The 21693-nt window shown below is 39.3% G+C and overlaps 1 protein-coding gene and 1 long non-coding RNA gene across 9 annotated transcripts in view; one reads left to right on the top strand and one right to left on the bottom strand.

Moving 5' to 3' along the window:
• Positions 1 to 21693, top strand: part of RABGAP1L (RAB GTPase activating protein 1 like) — a 570182-nt gene that overhangs the window by 73957 nt on the left and 474532 nt on the right. For all 8 annotated transcript variants that reach the window (XM_075067923.1, XM_075067924.1, XM_075067925.1 and 5 more), the window contains exons 2-7: positions 3555 to 3721; positions 7971 to 8163; positions 8850 to 9060; positions 11636 to 11810; positions 13134 to 13294; positions 14662 to 14772. In XM_075067923.1, the coding sequence (XP_074924024.1) occupies positions 3587 to 3721; positions 7971 to 8163; positions 8850 to 9060; positions 11636 to 11810; positions 13134 to 13294; positions 14662 to 14772 (986 nt within the window). In that variant the 5' untranslated portion in view covers positions 3555 to 3586. The remainder of the gene's footprint in view (positions 1 to 3554; positions 3722 to 7970; positions 8164 to 8849; positions 9061 to 11635; positions 11811 to 13133; positions 13295 to 14661; positions 14773 to 21693) is intronic.
• The window catches only part of LOC116839862 (uncharacterized), a 374064-nt gene that overhangs the window by 313660 nt on the left and 38711 nt on the right, over positions 1 to 21693 (bottom strand). The window lies entirely within an intron of this gene.

Raw genomic sequence — 21693 nt, 5'->3', positions numbered from 1 at the left:
TGGTGTCTTTTCATAATTTTAATTACTCACGTCTTGAGGCTGAAGTGAAATTTGAAATGCATTAAAACAGGAATCCCTATATGACATTGAACAAAACTCTATACACCAGAAGCAGTTTTTTGGAGTATGTTTAGCTACGTACGTTTTAAAGTGTATTCAGAAATCTACAAGAGTGGGAGGTTGCACACACTGGTATTTTCAGTAAAATTTAGTTAACAGTTAATGTTTATTTTTTTCACAAAATGTAAAAACTAAAGTTCTTTGCAAAAATGCAAATTCCATGTTTTCCTGTAGCAAATGGATTTCTAGGATCCCTCCTGATCAGTATTTCTTCATTTCTTGTGCTCCTCTGCCTTTATCCACCTGTTGTCTCTTGTCTTATACTTAGATTGCAAGTTCTTTGGGGAAGATGTGTCTCTTTGTTTTGTGTTTTGTACAGCAGAACTGGGGCTCCTACATTGTATCTCAGTACATATAACAAATAACATTGAAGTTAATCAAATAGAAACGTTGTCCAAGGAAAACAATCTTGCAGGTTAACATCATTTCTTGAGGAGACAGGTTGTTTTTATTGGACATTTGTGTTCCACAATGACTTGATTTGCCGGTAGAATTCCGATTACTTAATAATCAGCATAATAATCAATGTAGCACAATCCTCTTATAGTGTAGTCCTGTCCTCCCCCCCTCCCCCCGATTTCCTTTCACAAAGCGTATGCAAAACTTCACTAAGTGGAGTTTCATTGTAATGAAATGAGGCCTACTTGGCAAAATATCCTCTCCCCTCCCCACCAAATATATTTGGAATAGTGTTAAGGCCTCGTCTTATTCCCTGTAGCTTTGGGGACTTTATCAGCAGTGTTTGCATGGGGCCCTTTACAAAAGCCCTATCTACTTCCTAAGGGAGCAGCATCAAAAATATTGAGAGGCATACTTATGGTTCTTCACCATCGTGGATGCAGTGGCAATTTCTCCTCCCAGCTTTTTAGCCAAGCCTTGTCTATATTAAAATATTGTGTCTTGCAGCAATGGAGCAACTATGGGTGCTAGCAACAGTAGGAGTTCTAATGTAGACAAGGGTTGAGCATATTTGTCATGGTAACTAATTGCTGCATTCAAAGAAGAAGGCAATGAAATTTTTCTAAAGTGAATCTTCAGTAAAAATCAGAGCAGTTCAAATCCCCTGAAGTGCATTGAAGCACTTCCACTCCACTTCATTTTAAGGGTGTAACCCTTCTGCCCCTCTGAGTTGGCAGCAACAAGGGCCAGGTTCAGTATCCAGGGGTTCCGTTTCAGTAACACAGTGCATAACCGGCTCGAGCCCCCACCCAGTGACCTGGGACACTTACATACCACACCCTCCTGGGCTGCCTCGTAGAGTCAATACTTCCCCTCTCACAAGCAGGAGTCTGATGTGCAAACTTTTAATAAAGGAAGGAATCAAGGCGGAAGTCCCTTTGAGAAAACACCACAAACAGTTATACAAACCATAAACAAAAACCCACACTCATACATTTGGCAATGTCCTGTTCCCCTTAGGGTCAAGTCCATCACTCCCAAAGTCAACAACCAAAAGCTCTGGTCAATGCACCTCCAGAATTCAGAGTCTACTGTAAGGTCCCTCCCCCCCGCCGGTGAAAGGGGCAACCCTTACGGGTTCCAGGGCCCACGCCCGGCATCTCCGTGGTTGCTCCCTCCAACGAACTGCTCCGCTTACGCTGCCCACTGGCTCCCCAGCGGTCGCTCAAAACTGCTGTCCTCACACGCTCCGTGAGTCTTCCATTGTCCCGCAAAACTGCTCGCCTGCGGGCCACTCCAACCGTCCACACTACTCACTCTGCAGCGCGCCCGTCACCCACCGCCCATGGTCCGCTTCAGCCATCTCACCCAAACTGCTTCACCTCGCCAACTGCTCGCGAGCTTTCAGGCTCCCCATTTTAGCACAGTACTTCAGGCTCGCAGCTCAATCTTCAGCTCTTTAGTGTATTCAAACTCTATGATCTCACAAGTAGGGAGCTCAGTGCTAGTGCACATGCCAAAATCCGTTCCTCGAACCTGTATCAAGTCGAATGGAAGGAAAAAGTCAACTTCGACATTACAGTGGAGAGAGGAGGGGGGAACTGGCATCGGCCACAAGAAGACGCACCACCAGGCACGATAACTGCCACCCTCTCTAATTCAGTGTGTTGGAACCCATGTCCTTGCTAGGAAGTACCACCCAACTGAGGTTGAGTCATTTCTATCACAAAGCAGTCCCACAGCTCCCCATTCACACAATCATGGTGACAAACTTTTTTTTTTTTCCTCTTGCCCCAATAACAAAGAAATTGGGGATCCCAGAGCTGTTAAAATCACCATCCCAAGCTGCTGTGGGCTTATGCTAAGTTGAGGGTGGATGCCAATGCAAATCTGTCCACACCTTTTAAGATTCTTGACATTCTTTCCACACTCCCTACAATTCACCACCAGATGTCAGGATACAGCTCATCCTGACTCTGCTTACACAGGACTTTCTCTATAATAGAGTAATATAGTAAGTGAGCTCCAAGCACTTCTTTAGCATGTTAAATTTTCAAAGCATTGTACTGACATTAATTGTTGTAGTTAGTATAATAATGTCTTCACTGCACTTTCGTCCCTGTGTCTTTATTCTCATGCATTTCCAACATGGTGCTGAAAGGGATTATTCCTTTACTAGTAAGTGAGAGAAAAATTTTAGCAGAGATTTTTAAACTCTGGAACAAAGCTTATTGCAACAGTGAATCTCTAAACTAGGCTTGGGTGGAGCTTACATTACATCATTCTTCTGAAAATATTTCTTAAATATGTGGGTGTTTGAAAAAGCACACGTATAGCTAAAACTTTAACCCCAGCTGGTAATCTCTACCACAGTACTTGCAACCAGAGGACAGTGGCTTTGCTGGAAGCACGGCCTTCTGACAAGAGTGTAGTGTATAAAATCTGTATAAATCAGTCCCTGGATAGAATGGAGTTGTGCAGTGATTCCAAGATTTCTGTTTATAATGTCTTTAAGCCCAGGGGAGGTGAAATTTTCAAGGTTGTATTTATGTTCTTGATCTTTACTGGAGTTGCATGTGTTGATATGGGCACAGTAAAGCCACCGTTCTTTAGGGAAGAGCCAAAGACTTGTTTTGGCTCTAGAGCCACCATAAAGCATGCCAAACAATTATATTTTGTGGTTGGGGCTTTGAAATAATGAAAATCACCATTCAGAATGGAGTATTTTAATCCCTTCTCCTTTTTAATTAGTATATTTTTAGATTGTTTTTTCACCCTCCCTCTAAATGGTCAGTAAAGGAGGGAAAATGAATGTCTCTTATAGGGTCTTGTTATCTAAAATAATGGTTTGGGAGACGAAAAATAATAACTCTGAGTTCCCATTAACTGTTATGTTTATATAATTTAAAATATTCTGTTGTTTTGTTAGGCACTATTCTTCTTCTGCAACTGCTATTAAATATATTTATCAATTAGAAAAGGATAACTGTGTACAGTTTCAGAGCTGATTCAGTGTTTCTACATTGTTTTATTAGGTTGGTGCAGCAGGAAGGGATTTCAGTCCGGAATGGAAGTCCGGTCTTCATTTGATAAATTTAGTCAATCATCTGAATCTGTGTCCACATTAAACAGTGAAGAATTTGTCTTGGTTCATCAGCAACCTGAGGATCCCCATGCAAAAGATGAGAAACCTCAACTAAAAGTAAACTTTTTTTGTTTTGTTTTAAATGCATAATAAGAATCTCTCGCCCCAAAAGGTTGTGATTTATATTATAATTTATTTCAGTTAATTGACTTTGGTGTTTCAGGAGATTCTTAAAATCCTTTACCTTTGTTCTTGCTGTACTGTATATATTTGCAAAATGAACAGACCTGAGTGAGCAAATCAGTTTGTCTAATGAAGGTTTCAGTCCAGTCACTTATGTAATAACTTGAAGTGTCAAGACTTATTAGCCATCTGTGCATCCTTATGATTTATACAATCAACAAAAGAAACCAGTTATTCTTGTAAATTAAAAAACTTGAATTGGGAGATAGGAAGTAATGTGGCTTTATGATTCAAAGACTCTGAATGCTGTTCTGCTGTTTGTATATGAGATCAGGATTAAGCTATGGATGTATAGACGGCACTGCCTTTTGCCCTGTTGATCTCCCTTCCTTAGCATTGTCTATATCAGTGTTTCTTAACCTGGGGGGTCGTGGGACGGATTTAGGGAGGTCACAAGTGCAAGGCCAGCATTAGGGGGTGGCAAGCAGGGCAATTGCCTGGGGCCCCATAAAGCTAAGTTACATGCCTGGGGCTTGGGCATGTAACTTCACTTCATGGGGCCTTCTGAAGTGTTGAGCCTTGGGCAGTTGCCCTGCTTGCCACCCCATGGTGCTGGCTCTGAGTATTATTCATAATTTACTTAATTATATTTAAGCTAGGGGGTCACAATTTTTCAAATCTTACTGGGGAGGAGGGTTCCAATTTATTTATTTTTTAAAGTTCAGATTGAGAAACACTGCTATCCATTAAGGACACATTCTAAACACTTCCCACTGTTGATAATATTAGAATACTTAATACAGGCAAGAGTCCTGCAAGTGAAGCCACTTTTAATGTCATGTCAGACTTTCTCTAAGCAGTTTTGGCTGATAGTGTTGCAAATGGCTCTGGCTGTGGGACCTTGTCTTGTGAGGGTTTTCAGCATAGTGAACTTTGGTGCAGCTATAGTGCTGTAGGCACAGGTGGGAAATCTGTAGAAAATAACCCAGCTTCCATTGCTGGCATGCTTATAACTACACTATACTTTCAGCCTAGTTTCTGTTCCTAAGCTCTCTGCCCAGACAAATTTTTCTCTTTTCACTTCAATTTAGCAACAGTTTTGGTAGGGAGAGGGGTTTTGTCAAAGGCTGAAGGAAAACTGGAAACTTCCTTTACTCAGTGGGTTTCTCGAGTGCTAGAAGTGGTTAGAGCACTATGATCAAAGGAGCTGCTCTCAGCTCTATATGATTGTACACACAATAGCCTTGGAAGCAGAAGCTGAGATTTCAAGATTTTCACCAGTTTTCTGGTGCTCTGCATTAGCCAAGTCCCAATCCAATAATTATTTTATTGGTTCTGTAGGGTGAGGTTGAGCTGCTGGATCGCATTTACTGCACCTTAAATATTACAAACCTGGCCACCCAACTGAAAACCGTCCTTAAGATAAAATGATGGGGAGAGGGCAAAACTGCCTTCTCAATTCCAGAATATCTAAGGAAATAGTGGCCTTGGAATATTTGAAGATGTATGGCAGGCAGCTGGTTTAAAATCAACATCAGGACTGTCCAGTCAGGTACCAGAAGAACTCCTTAATTTCAGACACAGGAACTGGTGCATCTGCAGCTGTCTCTTGAACAAATCTGAAACATTGCTTTTAAGAAACCATCCGGATCCAGGATAGCCCCTTGTTTAAGGTCTTTACATCTAGTTTTGCAAGTACTCACCAAGTGCATTAAACAGCGGTTTGATGGGTGGTTGGGTATGGGTTTTTAAAAATTTGTTAAAATTTAATTTTAAATTTAAAAAAAAATTATTTTAAGGTAGCTCTTAGATGAAATTTAGAATTTTTCTCCAGGGAAAAACACAACCTTCCACCTGAGTCAGTTTTTCTTTGCCTTCTTTCTACCTGAAGCCACCTCAGACCATGAGAAGCACTGAAATATTTTGGATGTGGTCGAGGAAGTGAAGTTTTACTTGCATAGAACAAAGCCCTGGGGAAAGTCTGATGCAAATTTGTCTTTATATGGAGGATCTAAAAAAGTGAATAGTTAAGTCAAGGTAGTCCATGCAATTTTTAGGCCTATCGGTTATACAATAAGACTCCTCCCACATGAGTGCACGCACACGCTAGCAGGTGCATGACTACTTTATGGACTCAGCAACGCAGAGACTCTTTGAGGAGATGTTGGGTTTCAGTGCACTTGGTTTTCAGTACTCTGTTCTACTAGGCCAGGGGTTCTCAAACTTCATTGCACCATGACCTCCTTCTGACAACAAAAATTATGAGCTGACCCCAGGAGCAGGGACCGAAGCCTGAGCCTGTCCGAGCCCCACCACCCTGGGTGGGTGGGGCCAAAGCCGAAGCCCGTGCCCCACCCCTCAGGTGAGTAGAGGCAAAGCTGAAGCTCAAGGGCTTCAGCCCCAGGCAGGGGGCTTGTAACCTGAGCCCTGCCATCCAGGGCTGAAGCCCTCAGGCTTTGGCCCCGGGCCCCAGCAAGTGTAAGGCAACCCTGGAGACCCCATTAAAACAGGGTCACGACCCACCTTGGGGTCCCAACCGACAGTTTGAAAACCACCGTACTAGCCCGTGTAAGATGCAAACTCATCCAATGCAGCTATCAGATATTGGAAGATTTCAGTTTTTCTTTCCCTTTGATTTGATGGATGTCTTTTTACTGCTTGCTGTTTCCTATAAGCACTTGTCTCATGGGGGGCAATGGCTGTTTATATGGAAGAAACAGAAAAGTAGTTTCCTTACTGTAATTTTATCATCTTTAAACTTCTAGTGCATTGTCTGAAACCACTCCCTTATAAGGGCTTATTTGAACGTGAATTATTCTTCACTTTAGCTGGCAAGTAACTGACAGATGTGGGGGGAGGAGAAGCTCAGTAGGAATATTATTCTCTTCATCCAAAATGTGTGACAAGGTAGAAAACTTGTCAGTACTTGACTGACAGAGCACTGTGCTCCCACTCAAAGAATAGAGAAAATTATGTTGAGGAAATTAATTTTAAATTAACTTTCAGTGGGGCTCAAAGTTGAACTGTCCTGAGGAGATGGCAGATATGAAAATGTCTCTCCCAGGTAGTTGTCACAACTGACTAGATGTGTTTTGTTATGATTAGGTAGTTTCCCTTTTTTCTCTATATAGAAATTGAATTGAACAACATTTTTACTATGTCTGAACACAGAGAAAGCTCTGTTTCTAATTCTCAGTTATTTTTAAAAATAAAGATAAATGAAAATAGAATAAGGAACGAAACCTCCAAATTAATTTTGCCATTCATTATGGTTATATATTAAAAATGAGGGTAGAAGGATATACCTTATTACACTTTATTTTTTGTTTCAGCGTAGCAGCCGTGTTAGTCTGTATCTGCAAAAAGAACAGGAGTACTTGTGGCACCTTAGAGACTAACAAATTTATTTCAGCATAAGCTTTCGTGGGCTACAGCTCACTTCTTCGGATGCATAGAATGGAACACACAGACAGGAGATATTTATACGTACAGAGAACATGAAAAGGTGGAAGTACGCATACCAACTGGAAGAGTCCAAGCTCATCTCAACTGATTGGACTCTTCCAGTTGGTATGTGTACTTCCACCTTTTCATGTTCTCTGTATGTATAAATATCTCCTGTCTGTGTGTTCCATTCTATGCATCCGAAGAAGTGAGCTGTAGCCCACGAAAGCTTATGCTGAAATAAATTTGTTAGTCTCTAAGGTGCCACAAGTACTCCTGTTCTTTTTATTTTTTGTGTGTGCCTCTTAATAAAATACCTGAGTATAGCACACACTCATGACTCATGGATGCCATTTTAATACTATATAAAGTACTTGGAGAGGTGAAATCTGTAATGTATATAGTCAAAGATTTGAGGAAATATAAATTGTCATTACCTGAGCTGTTATACTGGATGCTGCATTCTAATACTGGATGTTGGAACCTTTGGTAATCAGATATATACTTCCATTGTGCACATTTTATTTGTTGTTTTAATGAACATGGATGAGCCTTGGGTGAATTCATGGCTTTAGCCACATGAGTAACATGGGTATCTGGTATAATTAGTTGTAGAAGTGTTGTTTGGCAAAATGTCATTAAAAAAGTAAAACAAATTTTAAAATATTTGTGTAATATCTCTTAAGGTAAAAATAGCAGTCAGTTTTTAAGTCTTTTTTGTATCTTGTCCTTTGTACAGATATTTTCAAATGGAGATGAACAGCTGGAGAAAGCCATGGAAGAGATACTGAGAGATTCTGAAAAAGGCCAAAAAAGTTATATTACTGACTGTAAAGACTCCAGTGATGCTTGTAGAGAGTCAGCTGAAGATGTGTCAGCCAGTCAGACAAACCAACCTTCTTTACATCTAATTCTGGACCCTTCCACGACAGGTACTGGTTAAGATATTTTTGGGTAGGTAATGAAGTTACGGTATGAAACTGAGCAAAGGAAAAATTGAGATGAGTCTGACTATGCAGAGGTCTGATACTAGTCTCAGGAATCCCCAGACCAGGGAAGGGTGGGGAAAAAACCTCATGTTTCTGAGATTCTGAGCTTCTCTGGCCCCCCTCTAGCCTTCCTCTCTCCCTCCTGTCTGTCTTTTAACTGTCCTCAGCTGACTAGCTGAATTACCTTGCTAATTGCTCAATCATCCAGTCATTAACCAATTATCTCTGCATTATGGCCCATGTGGGGATGCTTGCAGAGTGCTCAGATTGATGAATCAACCTTAGGCTACTCTCACTCATTCAGCAAGCTATACCTGTAATCAGTAGGGAGAGGTTGACACTAAATATGGAGACGGTCTTAAAATGTCTTGATTGATTGGTTTTTAACCCGACTACCTCACACTCATTTATTACTGCAAAAGCTTCACAAATATGAAATGGCCATAATTCAGTATCACTGCCCTTTCGGGTCCATGTGATCAGTGTCTAGGGTAGTGCTTCAGGGAGCCTGTTCAGATACAGTGATAGTTTTTTAGCTTTACAAATGTAGGCTTGCAGCTTTTAACTTGCACTAATTTAATGCAATGGCTGAGAATTTTATTGTTACCTTATATTTTCTTCATTTTCAGAAATCTTGGCACCTAGACCCTGTTCCCCTAATGAACTCCCAGAAGAGGACAGTGTATTATTTAACAAATTGATGTATCTAGGTTCTATGAAAGTTTCTGCTCCTCGTAGTGAGTCAGAAGCTCTACGTGCTATGGAAGCTTTGAAATCCTCATGCCAGTCTTCTTTTCCTGTGACTCTCTATGTTCCGAATATCCCAGAAGGCTCTGTAAGGTGAACTACAATGGTACTTCATTACTTAGGCAGACACAAAGGGTTCAGATTCTGACCTGGGTTGCAAACACTGGGCTTCCAGTGAAGTTGAACTGCAGAGGTCTGTCCATAAGCATAATTTGTCACAAACTCTGTTTGCGGAAGAATATGATAAAATGAATAAAAATCAAGGATATTTAAACCAATAGGTAAACATCCAGTGAGAAAAATGCATCAGTTGAATTTAGAATCTTGAACCCTTTAATATTAAACTAGTTTTATTGTATTATGATGGTAGGACTAGGTCACATAAATTTGATTTCCCTGATGCATTGTATGAGACAAAATCTCTACCTTCTTTTAATTTGCAGCAAATTTGAAATATTCTAGATTGTGTTAAACAGATCACACTGTATAATGAGAAATATTCAGCCTGTCCATACAGAATAAACATACCTAAAGTTGAAATCAGTGAACATCACCTTTGAGAAGTTCTTGAGCATGCTTTATTTCTGTAACCAAAAGCATGCTCAAATTAGCATTTTCCTATATGCAGTGTTTGTAATTGCAAACTCTATAAAGGTCTTGCAAGCAGTTAGCCTTACAGTAATAGTCCCCAAAAAGTCCTGTATGCTCACGAAATGGAGTATTTTTGAAGACTGCAAAAGTAATGTGTACTTGCAAAAGGGCAGCTGCAAAGATTCTATTGCTGACCATTGTGTAGGGCTATTACTAGTGCCATTCTTTCAGTTTATAATTTCAATCTATGCCAATAACCTTTTAAGAGGGTAATCATACATTTGATCTTGGTACTGTGACCCAAATTCAGAACTGAAGTAAGTGGACACAGATCCCATTGATTTAAATGATAGTTTTATCTGCTTTGTATTGATTTTATAGATGTTGTGCTTGAGCTTAATTCTGTAAATACATTATAAGATATAAGTGCATATTGTAGGTCCTGTTACATAAAGCGAAGATGCTTAGTCTTTTTTCCATAATGAAATTATGTGTATTAGACAAGTTTGCCTCCTTTGGAAAAGACCCACCTCTTTGTTAGCTTTCCCTTACTGACTCTGCTTTTCATTGTTACTGTAGTTTGTTTCCCTGTCACCCATTTCTTAAAGCAAAAACAAATAAAATTACCTTAATTAAATAGGTTCTTTCAGTAATCTGGTTTTTCTGCACAATAAAATATTTGTTACTGTTCTTGGTGGAAACCACAAGGTGGCGCCTTGGAAATGCTTCCAGGCTCATATATAATTGGAAATGATGTGACTTTGCTAAAGCATCAGACTTGCAGGTGTCATGCAGGAGAGAAATCAAGGGAAATGGAGAGAGAGAGGGTTCATTTCTAACAGAAAAAATATACACATCATTGGTACTTGTGTATTTTGCTGATCTGTGGCTGCTTTGACCCACTTCATGAAAAACTTAGATACCTACTTTTCTGTTTAAATAAAAATGTGTATTAATGCAATACATATTATAGCAGATTATTCCCTAAATCAGAAAAGTCACCTTTTACATAAAGTATTAGTTTAAATGTGGACTGAGATAGCAAATTATGTTAGCAAAGTTGGAAAGCTTGAGGCATCAGCATAGTCTAGTGTTTGGAGAAATTCAATTTATAAGATGTATAGAAATAATTTGGAGTAGCATACCTGCAATGTTGGTAACTTTTGCCAAATTCTAGAAAGGAAGCCTTTCATACATTCCAGCTAAAGTTAACTTCAAGTGATTTTATTGTAAACACCTTTGAATATGGGTATTTTTTCTAGCCCTAGACTGACTTTTCGAAAGGAGCTGGTGCTGGGGTATGATAAGACAGGAGAATTATCACCAGTTTCTTCAGGGCACTTCCAAGACATTCCTTAGGCAGAAACATTTCTCTATGAAATGCAGGAGCTGGCATTGCCTTGAGGTTTATTACTTTTGGCTGGATTTTTTCATATTGATGGTTGTCAGGAGGTAGTATGCCCCAATTTGATACAAAAATAAAATATCAGGCCCTTAAAATAGCTTGCAGGACAGGGTAAAGGAAATCTTGATCAAAAATTGACCTCAAATGGGGGTCATGTGCCTTTTATTGATATTTTTGGAGACGATATTAAGGTCAGTTTTCACCATTATTTGACATTTCAGCAGTCTACAGCATAACAGCCTACATTTCAGACTACTAACTACTTCTCAGACAGGGAGTTTACAGAATCTCCCTTTGCTGAATTTCTGGACCTGTATCTATATAAAGTGCATTTTCACAATTTCTGTGGTTCCTAGTTAACAAAACTCTTTGATTCTGGTGATGAGCTGCAGAACAGTGATTTTTATGATGAATACTGGTCCTATAAAATTTAGGGTAATATATGCTTCCTATTTTATTTTGATATTAATTGTATTGAAACACATGTAGTAGAAACTGAACACTTTTATTGTTTACATTTCTTAATTGTATTTTAATGTTGGGTGCTTACATTGAATAGTACATACACTTTGCATAATAGCTCATTCAGTTACAGAAAGAAGCTGGTGGGTATCTTTTTATTTGGTTCTAGTTTATTTGACTGACTTCATGTTTGTCACTTTGCCCCTGCAGAATAATAGACCAAACCGGCAATACAGAGATAGCCTCTTTCCCAATCTATAAGATATTGTTCTGTGCACGTGGACAAAATGGAACTGCAGAGAGTGACTGCTTTGCATTTACTGAAAGCTACTGTGGAACGGAGGAGTTCCAGATTCATGTTTTCTCCTGTGAGATTAAAGAGGCAGTAAGTATAAAATACTACCACAGTGACTTGTTACCGAGCATAATAAAGGTATTTTCTATGATTGTCTCCAGTCTTTAAATATGTACTATCACATACTGTCACGTAAAATCAACCTCAGTACTTTGGCATGTGTGCAGTAGATTTCACGAGATGTACAGCTATGTGTTCTTGAATATTAAAATAATTTAGGAAGTTACTTTAATACCTTTTACCAAAGTTTATATCTTGCAGTGGGTCCTGCCCAAACATAATCCTAGGTTACAATGTATTGCACTACAGTGTAATGGGGAGATTTGGGAGAAAATCCTTTGCTCCTGCTTTCAGTCTGGTTTGAGATTACCAAGGAGATAGTGTACTTGGGCCGTGGAGTTATAAAGAAAAACCTTAAAACCTTAAGTAGGGATTCCTCTAGATGGTTAAAGAAGAGCATTGAGACATTTGAAAGAGCAGACTTCTGCTTTTCTTGAGTTAATGATGATCAGCACAATATTGGGTCTTGAGGGTGGAAACAGCAAAAAGAAAAAAGTAAAGTGAATGTGAGTTTAGGACCTGGCAGGTACAAACACTAAGCTGTACAGATTTTTAAATGTAAAAATAATTACAATAACAAAATCTGCAGGTCATTTAGCAACAAAATAACATTTGTGAACTGTGTTGGCAAGTGGTTTTTCAACCTTTTTTCGTTTGTGGACCCTTAAAAATTTTTAAATGAAGGTGTGGACCCCTTTGGAAATTAAACCTGTGGTCCACAGATCCCTACCGTAGTGGTCTTAAGCTGAAAACTGACTGAATAGAATTCAACTATAAATGTCTCACATGCTCAGCACTGCGTTTGATGCAGCATGAGAGAGGGTGCTAAACTGTTGTTTTTTATGGTAATGACAACACTTCCGGGTTTTGACCTGTAAGTGGGGGAATTCACATATTTTTGATCAGAAAAATGGAATGGCCTTTCTGGGATCTGAAACTTTATTTTCATAGTCACCTTTCATGAACCCTTTAGACATGGCCTGCGGACCACAGGGTGAAAATCACTGGTGTAGGTGAAACTTGCTGACAATTTTTGAGATATTGAATCAGAAGTGAACACACTTCTGTTACACTGAAACCATGGTATCTCAACACATATTCTTATTAAACATTTGAATTGAGTGGGGGAGGAGGAGAAAATAAAGGTAAAATTATTTCCTTTTAAGAATTTCAAAAAATATGCTTCGTGAGAAATGATCCCTTGAGGGAATACATCACAGCTGTGCATGTTCTCCATAGGAAGAAGATGGATGGCATCAGTGCTCTTATTCTTTTTTTCCCTCCCTTTTTCAGGTCAGCAGAATTTTATATAGTTTCTCAACAGCGTTCAGACGATCTTCCAAACAAGCCTCAGACTGTGTTAAGGACTCTGTTCTTCCTACCACAGATAGTGATGTGTTCACTTTCAGTGTCTCCTTAGAGGTTAAAGAAGATGATGGTAAAGGAAATTTTAGGTAATTTGAAAAAAACAGAAAAATTAGAAGCCTCCATAAAACATATGCAGCTGTTTTGAGGAATGTGTGGCTAACCAGCATGTAGTGAAGAAACTAGTTTTGGTTAATTTTTTGCTGTATGCTATTTTTTTTTCTTATGAGGTTATTGCTTTTTTTGTCTTAAATACATTTTTTGTAGAAGCCTAATCTGAATAAAAAATAAAAAGCACCATAGAAAAACAATATTAATCAAGTTTTTTAAGTATTTAAAATGCTAGTTGTTGGTGGACATACTCAACTGTGCCTATGGAACTTGGAAAGATAGTTGAGGCCTAGCTTGCTGAAAATTTGTCCCAATGTTTTCTAAGGTTTCTTTCAGGACAGTTATTTAACTCTTCTAATTTAGTTTTCATGAGCCAATAAATTTGAATCAGTATATTGAAGGTACAGAAGAAAATCTTGGAAAAATGTCGTGAAGCATTGTGGAGGTGGGAAAGGAAGCAAATTTCACAAAGCATGGGCAGCCTTCTCTTAATACACAGCTCTTTTTGGGTATGATTTAAGACATACAGATATATGAGAATTTTGGACGGAAAGGGGTAGTAATGGGAATTTTTGTTTTGTGTAATACTTGTTTCTGCTTTTATATTTTGCATGGTGCCCAACTATGGGCACGTAATAGTCTCAAACTGTAACTTAAGATAGCTACTGATTGAGAAGCAGTCTTAAACTATAGTAGATAAATATGCAAATAATAATATCTGCAAATATGAAAATGAAACATACAGAAATTTAGGCCCCTAAGGGTGGGGCAAAGATTTCTCTTGTTCAGTACCAAGCTATTCATTTGCTGATTAAAAGAGGAATAAAGGGGAAGAGGAGATATCAAATGGTTGCGGACATGGGTGGCACTGGAGGAACTAAGTGGGTGACTTTCACCAGAGCCCTTTGGGTTTTCACAAATATGAAATAACACAAGATAAAATGAAATAAAACAAAAAATCTACTCCATGTTGGTGGCTCCTGCTGCTCATGTTTCATGGGTTAGCCAGGCCAAACTCCAGCAGCTCTGCAACTTTGTGCACCAGGTCATAACCCCTGGAGTGGGGAACCAAGCCCAACTCCATGGGACAGATGGCACCATTGTGGGGTGAGTGTAGGGTGATCTCACTCTACAACACCCCTCCCAAGGCCTCCCACTCCCTTTGGGGGCAGGTCCAGACACCCCTCCCTCTGGGCCTCCCACAATACAATAAAATAAAATGAAATGGCCAAAAAATAAAATGAAAATAATTTGAGGCTCTAGCTATCACCACATCATATTTCTAATAGTTATCCACTTATATTGTGCTATATCTGTGCAAATGGAACTAATTCTTTCTTTTTAGCCCTGTACCAAAGGACAGAGAGAAATTTTATTTCAAACTGAAACAGGGAATTGATAAGAAAGTTGTGATCACCGTCCAGCAACTTTCAAACAAAGAATTGGCCATTGAAAGGTAAGCATGATATCAAGTAAAACAGGTTAAGTGTAAGAAAATGGTCTCTAATGTGCTTATCATCGCCCTCACAAAATACCTGTAATTCAATGGAACTGAATACATTGTGTGCTAATACTATATATGTACTAACGTCAGACTTGGAGATCTAATGAGCTAACTTGTGTGTATGACCAAGTGTTTCTACTTAAATATCCAAAGGAATAGAAAAAAAATATGTTAATTGGTTACTAGTGGCCAAATACCTTATAGCTAATCTATCACTTTTTGAATTATTTCAGTATTAAGACCTGTGTTCACTTCTATGGGGTGAATCCAACAAGTGTTGGCTCAGCACAGGACCAAATACTTGGAGGCCCATTTTATTTTATTTTTTAAATCTACACGTTGGTTGAGGATTTGGCCACTTACTTTGGTACCTGAGGAAGGGTGGCAGATATTTTCTGAAAATCTCTCTCATAATACTCAGACAGGGCTTTTCGTTCTGCTTCACCTCTTGGTTGCATTTTTGGGTTTGCTTACATTTCTTTCTTGTTTATGCACTTTAACTGCTTTTGATGTTGCTTAATGTGTCGAATATGTCGGACAAAATGTAGTACATCCATTGTAGCCTTTTGTGTCTAGTATGTTCCTGTTGAAATTTTGGCAGCCATATCTGCTAAAGCCACATTTGCTATACTAACATCTTAAAAATAGAAACAGTGGAGAGTTAGTGTCTCACTGGATTGCTAGTGGGATATGAATCCTTTTCCAATATCTTAATTTCAGATCTAGCAAACTGTGAGTTGCCATTAATGCCCTGATGTGGCCCATTAATTAAAATTCTTGAATCTGTAGGTTTTTCTATTTGTTTTCTTTCCTGGAAGTGTCCTACTGTTCAGATCTGGCCAACATTTCTTAAAGCCCCTGTTTGATTCTTTCTATTCCCAAGGATTGTTTTGCTTTGTTCTTGGTTAAAGGTTTGATTAGTGGACGAAGTATGTATTGGTATTTGAATGCTTGTGCTGTTTTTTTGTCTTAAAGAAATCCAGCTTTCTGATGAACTTTTGAGCTTTCTGTTCCATTTCTTCTGGTTCCTGTTTCTCTGCAGCTGTAACAGGTGTGAAGCCTGCCAATTTGTGGTTTGATTCAAAATTAGTCTTAGGAAGTTTGTATTCTTTTCAGCTTGACTTTTTACGAGAACATCTCTCCTTCTGGATGGCTAGGCCCATCTTCCTCCAATTTTGTCTGAATTATGATGTCTGTGCAAAGTCCTATGATCTTGCTCCATTCAGACAAAGTTTTGATTCTTGAATTTGTAATATGTCTTCTAAAATTATATTTTTTAGTGAACGTTTAATAAAATTATTTAGGAATAGGAAATAATATGTACTGAATGTGTTCCAGTAATGGTATAATTAGTAGGGCTGTCAAGCAAGTAAAAAATTAATCATGATTAATCGCACTGTTAAACAATAATAGAATACAATTTAAATATTTTTGGATGTTTTCTACATTTTCAAATGTATTGATTTCAATTAGAACACACAGTACAAAGTGTACAGTGCTCACTTTGTATTTTTGATTGCAAGTAGTTACACTGTAAAAAAACAAAAGAAATAGTATTTTTCAACTCACCTAATACAAGTACTTCAGTGCAATCTCTTTAGCATGACAAGTGGACTTACAAATGTAGAATTATGTACAAAAAATAACTGCATTAAAAAATAAAACAATGAAATTTTACAGCCTGCAAGTCCACTCAGTCCTACTTCTTGTTCAGCTAATCACTCAGACAGACAAGTTTGGTTACATTTGCAGCAGATAAAGCTGTCCACTTCTTATTTACAATGTTACCTGAAAGTGAGAATAGGCATTTGTATGGCACTGTTGTAGCCGGCATCACAAGATATTTACGTTCCAGATGTGCTAAAGAGTCATATGTCAATCACCATTCTAGGGGACATGCGTCCATGCGGGTGGCGGGTTCTGCTCAATAACTATCTGAAGCAGTGTGATCTGGCACATGTTCATTTTCATTATCTGAGTCAGATGCTGTCAAGGCTAATTCCCCACTCTGGCACTTCGAGTGCAGAAGGTGGGGCCCACAAAGATTCTAAAAAATAATACTAAAGCTATTCCATGCTTGTATTAAACTTCCAAGGTTACAGCTTTTCTCTGATCTTGGATTGGTAGATGCTGCCACCACCCAAGTGCAGAACCTCTTTGAGAGCCCAGGAAGGTGCACTTGGGAATTCCTTTCTGTGGGGTACCCCCTTCCGGGGAAGAGCTGAGAAGTGGGGGGGAATCAGCTGTTGCCACCAGCTAATTAAACATGTGCACAAACCTCTTAAGACACAAAAATCCAATTCTGTTCTTAAAGGTAAACTTTATTTTAAAAAAGGGAAGAAAATACATCTGGGAACTCAGGCTATTGCTGTATATTTAAAACGGCAATTACAGGGAATTAGCACCAAAAATAGCTTCCTTGAGGTCCAGCTTAAAGGTTACAAGCAAAATAAAAGCACTTGAGGTTAGCACAGAGAAATCCACAAGCCATAAAGAAATAAAAGGGATAAACTTAATCGTGTCTTCCTAGACATTTCCTGATCTACTTTACATATCTGGGTCTTTAAATGAGTAGTTTCTAGGTATTATACTGATAATTTTTCATACCTGGCCCAAGCATTTTACAGCATAGCTCTGCCCCGTCTGCCTCTCCCTTGGAGAGCAACAACAGACCGACAAAACTGGAGTCTTGTTTCAATTTTAAAAAGTTCTAGGCTTCCCATTAGCTCTTTTGGCCAGGTGCCCAGTCATTTCCTTTTACCTATGCATAGCAGTGAGACTTTTTAACTCTTTACCATTACAGCAATTAGAGAACTGCTACTAAGAGGGATTTCATAGCTGCTGGCTGGCTGGGTATCCATAAAAGGGAGCTATGCTCCCTACTTCCCCCTTCATTTATCACAGATGCCACCAGCAGAAGGTTGTTTTTCTTTTTTGGTGGTTCAGGTTCTGTAGTTTCCCGCATCGGCGTTGCTCTTTTTAAGATTTCTGAAGGCATGCTCCACACCTCGTCCCTCTCAGATTTTTGGATGGCACTTCAGATTCTTAAACCTTGGGTCGAGTGCTGTAGCTATCTTTAGAAATGTCACATTGGTACCTTCTTTGCATTTTGTGAAACCTGCAGTGAAAGTGTTCTTAAAATGAATGACGTGCTGGGTCATCATGCGAGACTGCTATAATATGAAATATGTGGCAGAATGCAGGTAAAACATAGCAAGGGACATAGTGTTCTCCCCCAAGAAGTTCAGTCACAAATTTAACTAACGCATTTTTTTAATGAGTGTCATCAGCACGGAAGCATGTCCTTTGGAATGGTGGTTGTAGGTTCTGAAGTTTTATATTGTTTTATTTTTAAGTTCAGTTATGTAAAAAAAATAAAATAAAATCTACATTTGTAAATTGCACTTTCAGGACAAAGCGATTGCACTACCGTACTTGTACGAGGTGAAATGAAAAATACCATTTCTTTTGTTTATCATTTTTACAGTGCAAATACTTGTCATCAAAAATAATATACACTTTGATTTCAGTTGCAACACAGAATACAATATATATGAAAATGTAGAAAAACATCCAAAATATTTAATAAATTTCAATTGGTATTCTATTGTTTAACAGTGCGATTAAAAATGCAATTAATCACAATTTATTTTTTTAGCTAATTGCATGAGTTAACTGCAATTAATTGACAGCGCTAATAATTAGTAATATATAGAAGCAAGCCTAAGTATTGTATAAGAATATTTGACAGTGCTCTTAGGTGCTAAGACTCTTCCTTGGAAACTGATGGTTTTTGTGTGATTGGTCAACTTTTGGTGTGCGAGATTGGTGGCCAAAAGAATCCAATGTCTGGTGGTGGTGTTCCTGCATGCTACGTTTTCTTGCACTCCTCCTCCTTTGCCTGAAGGTATAAAGAATGGAGTGGTCCAACAATCCTTCCATTCCATCTTACCATCTGTGGCAATGAGTCAGAATCCTTACACTGTCTGCTTGCTTCCTCCTCCCCCGCACAGCAGCAAGTCTCAGTGACTCTGTCAACTGACTCTGGCTCGTGAGGCTTGTGCTACATGGCTAAAAGTAGCAGTGATGGTTAAATATATTTTTCCTTCTCTAAATGGACTAAAAAAGCTAGAGGCCCACCTAAAATTGCTGCTCCTGGAGTGTTATGTACAAACAATTGTGGACACTAGAAGGAAGGATGTAGCTCGAGTTTAGTCCTCCTGTCAGTTCCTCCTCATGAGTGCCACAGTGAGTTGAGATTCCACCGGAGCTCCTGTGTTTCATTGACCAAGAGGCCCCAGTTCTCTGCCTCCATTTTGCTGTCTATGACCTCAGAGAGGGGTAGGAAGGAGCACTGCTCCAGATATGAGCTAAGGTGCAAGGGTATGTCTTCACTACCGGCCGGATTGGCGGGTAGCTATCGATCCTGTTGACTCCTGTACTCCAGCTCGGCGAGAGGCGCAGGCAGAGTCAACGGGGGAAAGGCAGCAGTCAACTCGCAACGGTGAAGACACCACAGTAAGTTGATCTAAGTATGTCAACTTCAGCTACATTATTCATGTAGCTGAAGTTGCATAACTTAGACCGATTCCCCCCACCGTAGACCAGGCCTAAGTCGCCCTCACCTGCTGATTCTTACGTCTCAGCTTGCTAGGCACCAGTGTCTGATTTGTCTCTGGCTCAGCAATCAAAGGGCGGCCTGACACATGTCTCCTGGTGCCAACTGTAACCTTTTTTGATGTGTTTCCAATTAAGAGTTTAAACGTAAGGAATAAAACCATACTGAACTCTTTAAGGGTTGAGCCTCCAGGGTGGTTATAGATAATTCAATTTAGTGGAAGACTGTGACTGACAGAATGAGTGATCGAATTAAAGACATTATTTAATTAAAAAAATTACTTAAAGCAAACAGGAATTATAATATAACTATATGCTGCATTTTTATTCACATTCCAAGAATAAATGGTACAGTTTGGGGTGATCAGTCCCTGGATTAGAAGAACTGGTGTATAGACTTTTTTTATGACATCTTGATGGTGGATGAGCATGCTAATCTAAAATAAGCATAATACCCTTTTATAATAAATTATAACAACACCTTAGCATTAAGCCTACCTTGTATTATATCTGTTTTTCCTCTACCACATTAAATCTTCCATACCCGAAAATTCAAATATCTTCTACTTCTTTATTGGCTATAATATCAAACCGCATTCCAACTACTATTTGTATCATTTCAAATTCTGTGGCTACCAATGTTCCAAAACATCCAAAAATTCCCCTACAACACTTGCCTAAACCCAATTAAAACAAAAACATATTTACTTTATGACCCAAGGTTGTGCCTTGTCACTTCTATTAATATCACTATTTGCTCATGCTAACAACTTAACTTTAGCTAATGTGAATCCTGCTCCCTACTTGCATTTCAACACATTTGAGTTAGCCTAAGCAAATATTACCCTCATCGTCTACACCATGAAACCCGTGGACTGACCTTGGTGTGGCACAGTCACCTTAATACTTGGTGCATTGGTGCTGTCTCTAGAGCATATATGGACCCCAAATGATTTAGCTGTGGGCCTGATTCAAGATCACCTTCACTGGATAGATTGGTAATGGCACTTGCTAGATCACCTTAACACTCAAGCTTTAAGGTCCCCTCAAGAAGCTTGTCTGCACATAAACATCCTGGAACTCAAAGTCATCTGCCTGGCATGCATGGCATTTCTATCTTTACTCCAGGGATTCACAGTTCAGATGCTGACAGACAACATCCTGCCTATGGATTATGTCAGTAGACATGGAGGATTCAGGTCCTTTCAACTTTGTCAGGAAGCCATTTGGCTCTTGATTTTGTATGTTGATCACTCTATCATTCCTGGTCCTCACATCTTCCAAGGATTGAGAACTTGCTAGCAGATTACTTCAGTAGACAGTTCTCGGACAACCATAGGTGATTAGTCGAGGACATAATGTTTCAGAGCATCTTCTGCAAATGAGGATACCCATAATTAGATCGTTTGCTCTCTGTCAGATGGCTTTCTTGTCCCCTGGACACTGGGACCCATGTACACCTTCTTCCAACCATCTCCATGATACAGAGGGTCTAGAGGAAGCTGAGGAAAGATCCTGGATTGATGATCACAATGGCCTCAGCATGGGCCAAGCAGTTGCCTATGAACTAATTAATTCATCTCCCAGTTTTCTTCCCCAAGCATTACTTAACCCCAGAGGATTACCATTTTACCTTAACAGGTCAGAATCATTCATGAACACACCTAAACTGCTGGTAGCCTTTGCTGATAGGATATTGCCTGATCTTAATCCTCACAGAGATTATAAAAATGGGTCTCCAAGCGTATAAGAACATATTGGGAGCAAACCAAGTTACAGGCACCTAGAGATCAGGCTTTAGGGCCTCTGATGCCTGTTAGAAGAATGTCCCTATTTCTGAAATTTGTAAAGCAGCTACATGGAGCTTGGTCCACATATTTGCAAGAAACTGTACTTTGGTAGAAGCATCCTGATTAGATGCTTATTTTTGATAGATCTGTCCTGCAGTCATTGTTTAAATAGAATAGCTACTATCTACCTCCTAGCACACAGATAACTGCTTGTTAGTAAACTAGAATGAAATCCACATACTGTCAGTTTTCAAGATGTGTTGTCTGCATGGACTCCATGACTCACCCTCCTTCTCTGCTACTGTGGAGTCCTCCTCCTTTGGGATTCTGCACTGGTGAGGCAACAGAAGGGTGCTTGGACCTGCTATGCCCTTGATATTCTTGGACTGGAGGATTAGGGGCGGGGTGTGTGTGTGAGACCATCTGGGCACAGGAATGGGTTGTTGGCAAAAGATTCCAGCTTCAT

Source organism: Chelonoidis abingdonii, chromosome 7 (genome assembly GCF_003597395.2).
Source record: "Chelonoidis abingdonii isolate Lonesome George chromosome 7, CheloAbing_2.0, whole genome shotgun sequence".
Lineage (NCBI taxonomy): Eukaryota > Metazoa > Chordata > Testudines > Testudinidae > Chelonoidis > Chelonoidis abingdonii.
This window is presented reverse-complemented; position numbering and strand designations above follow the sequence as displayed.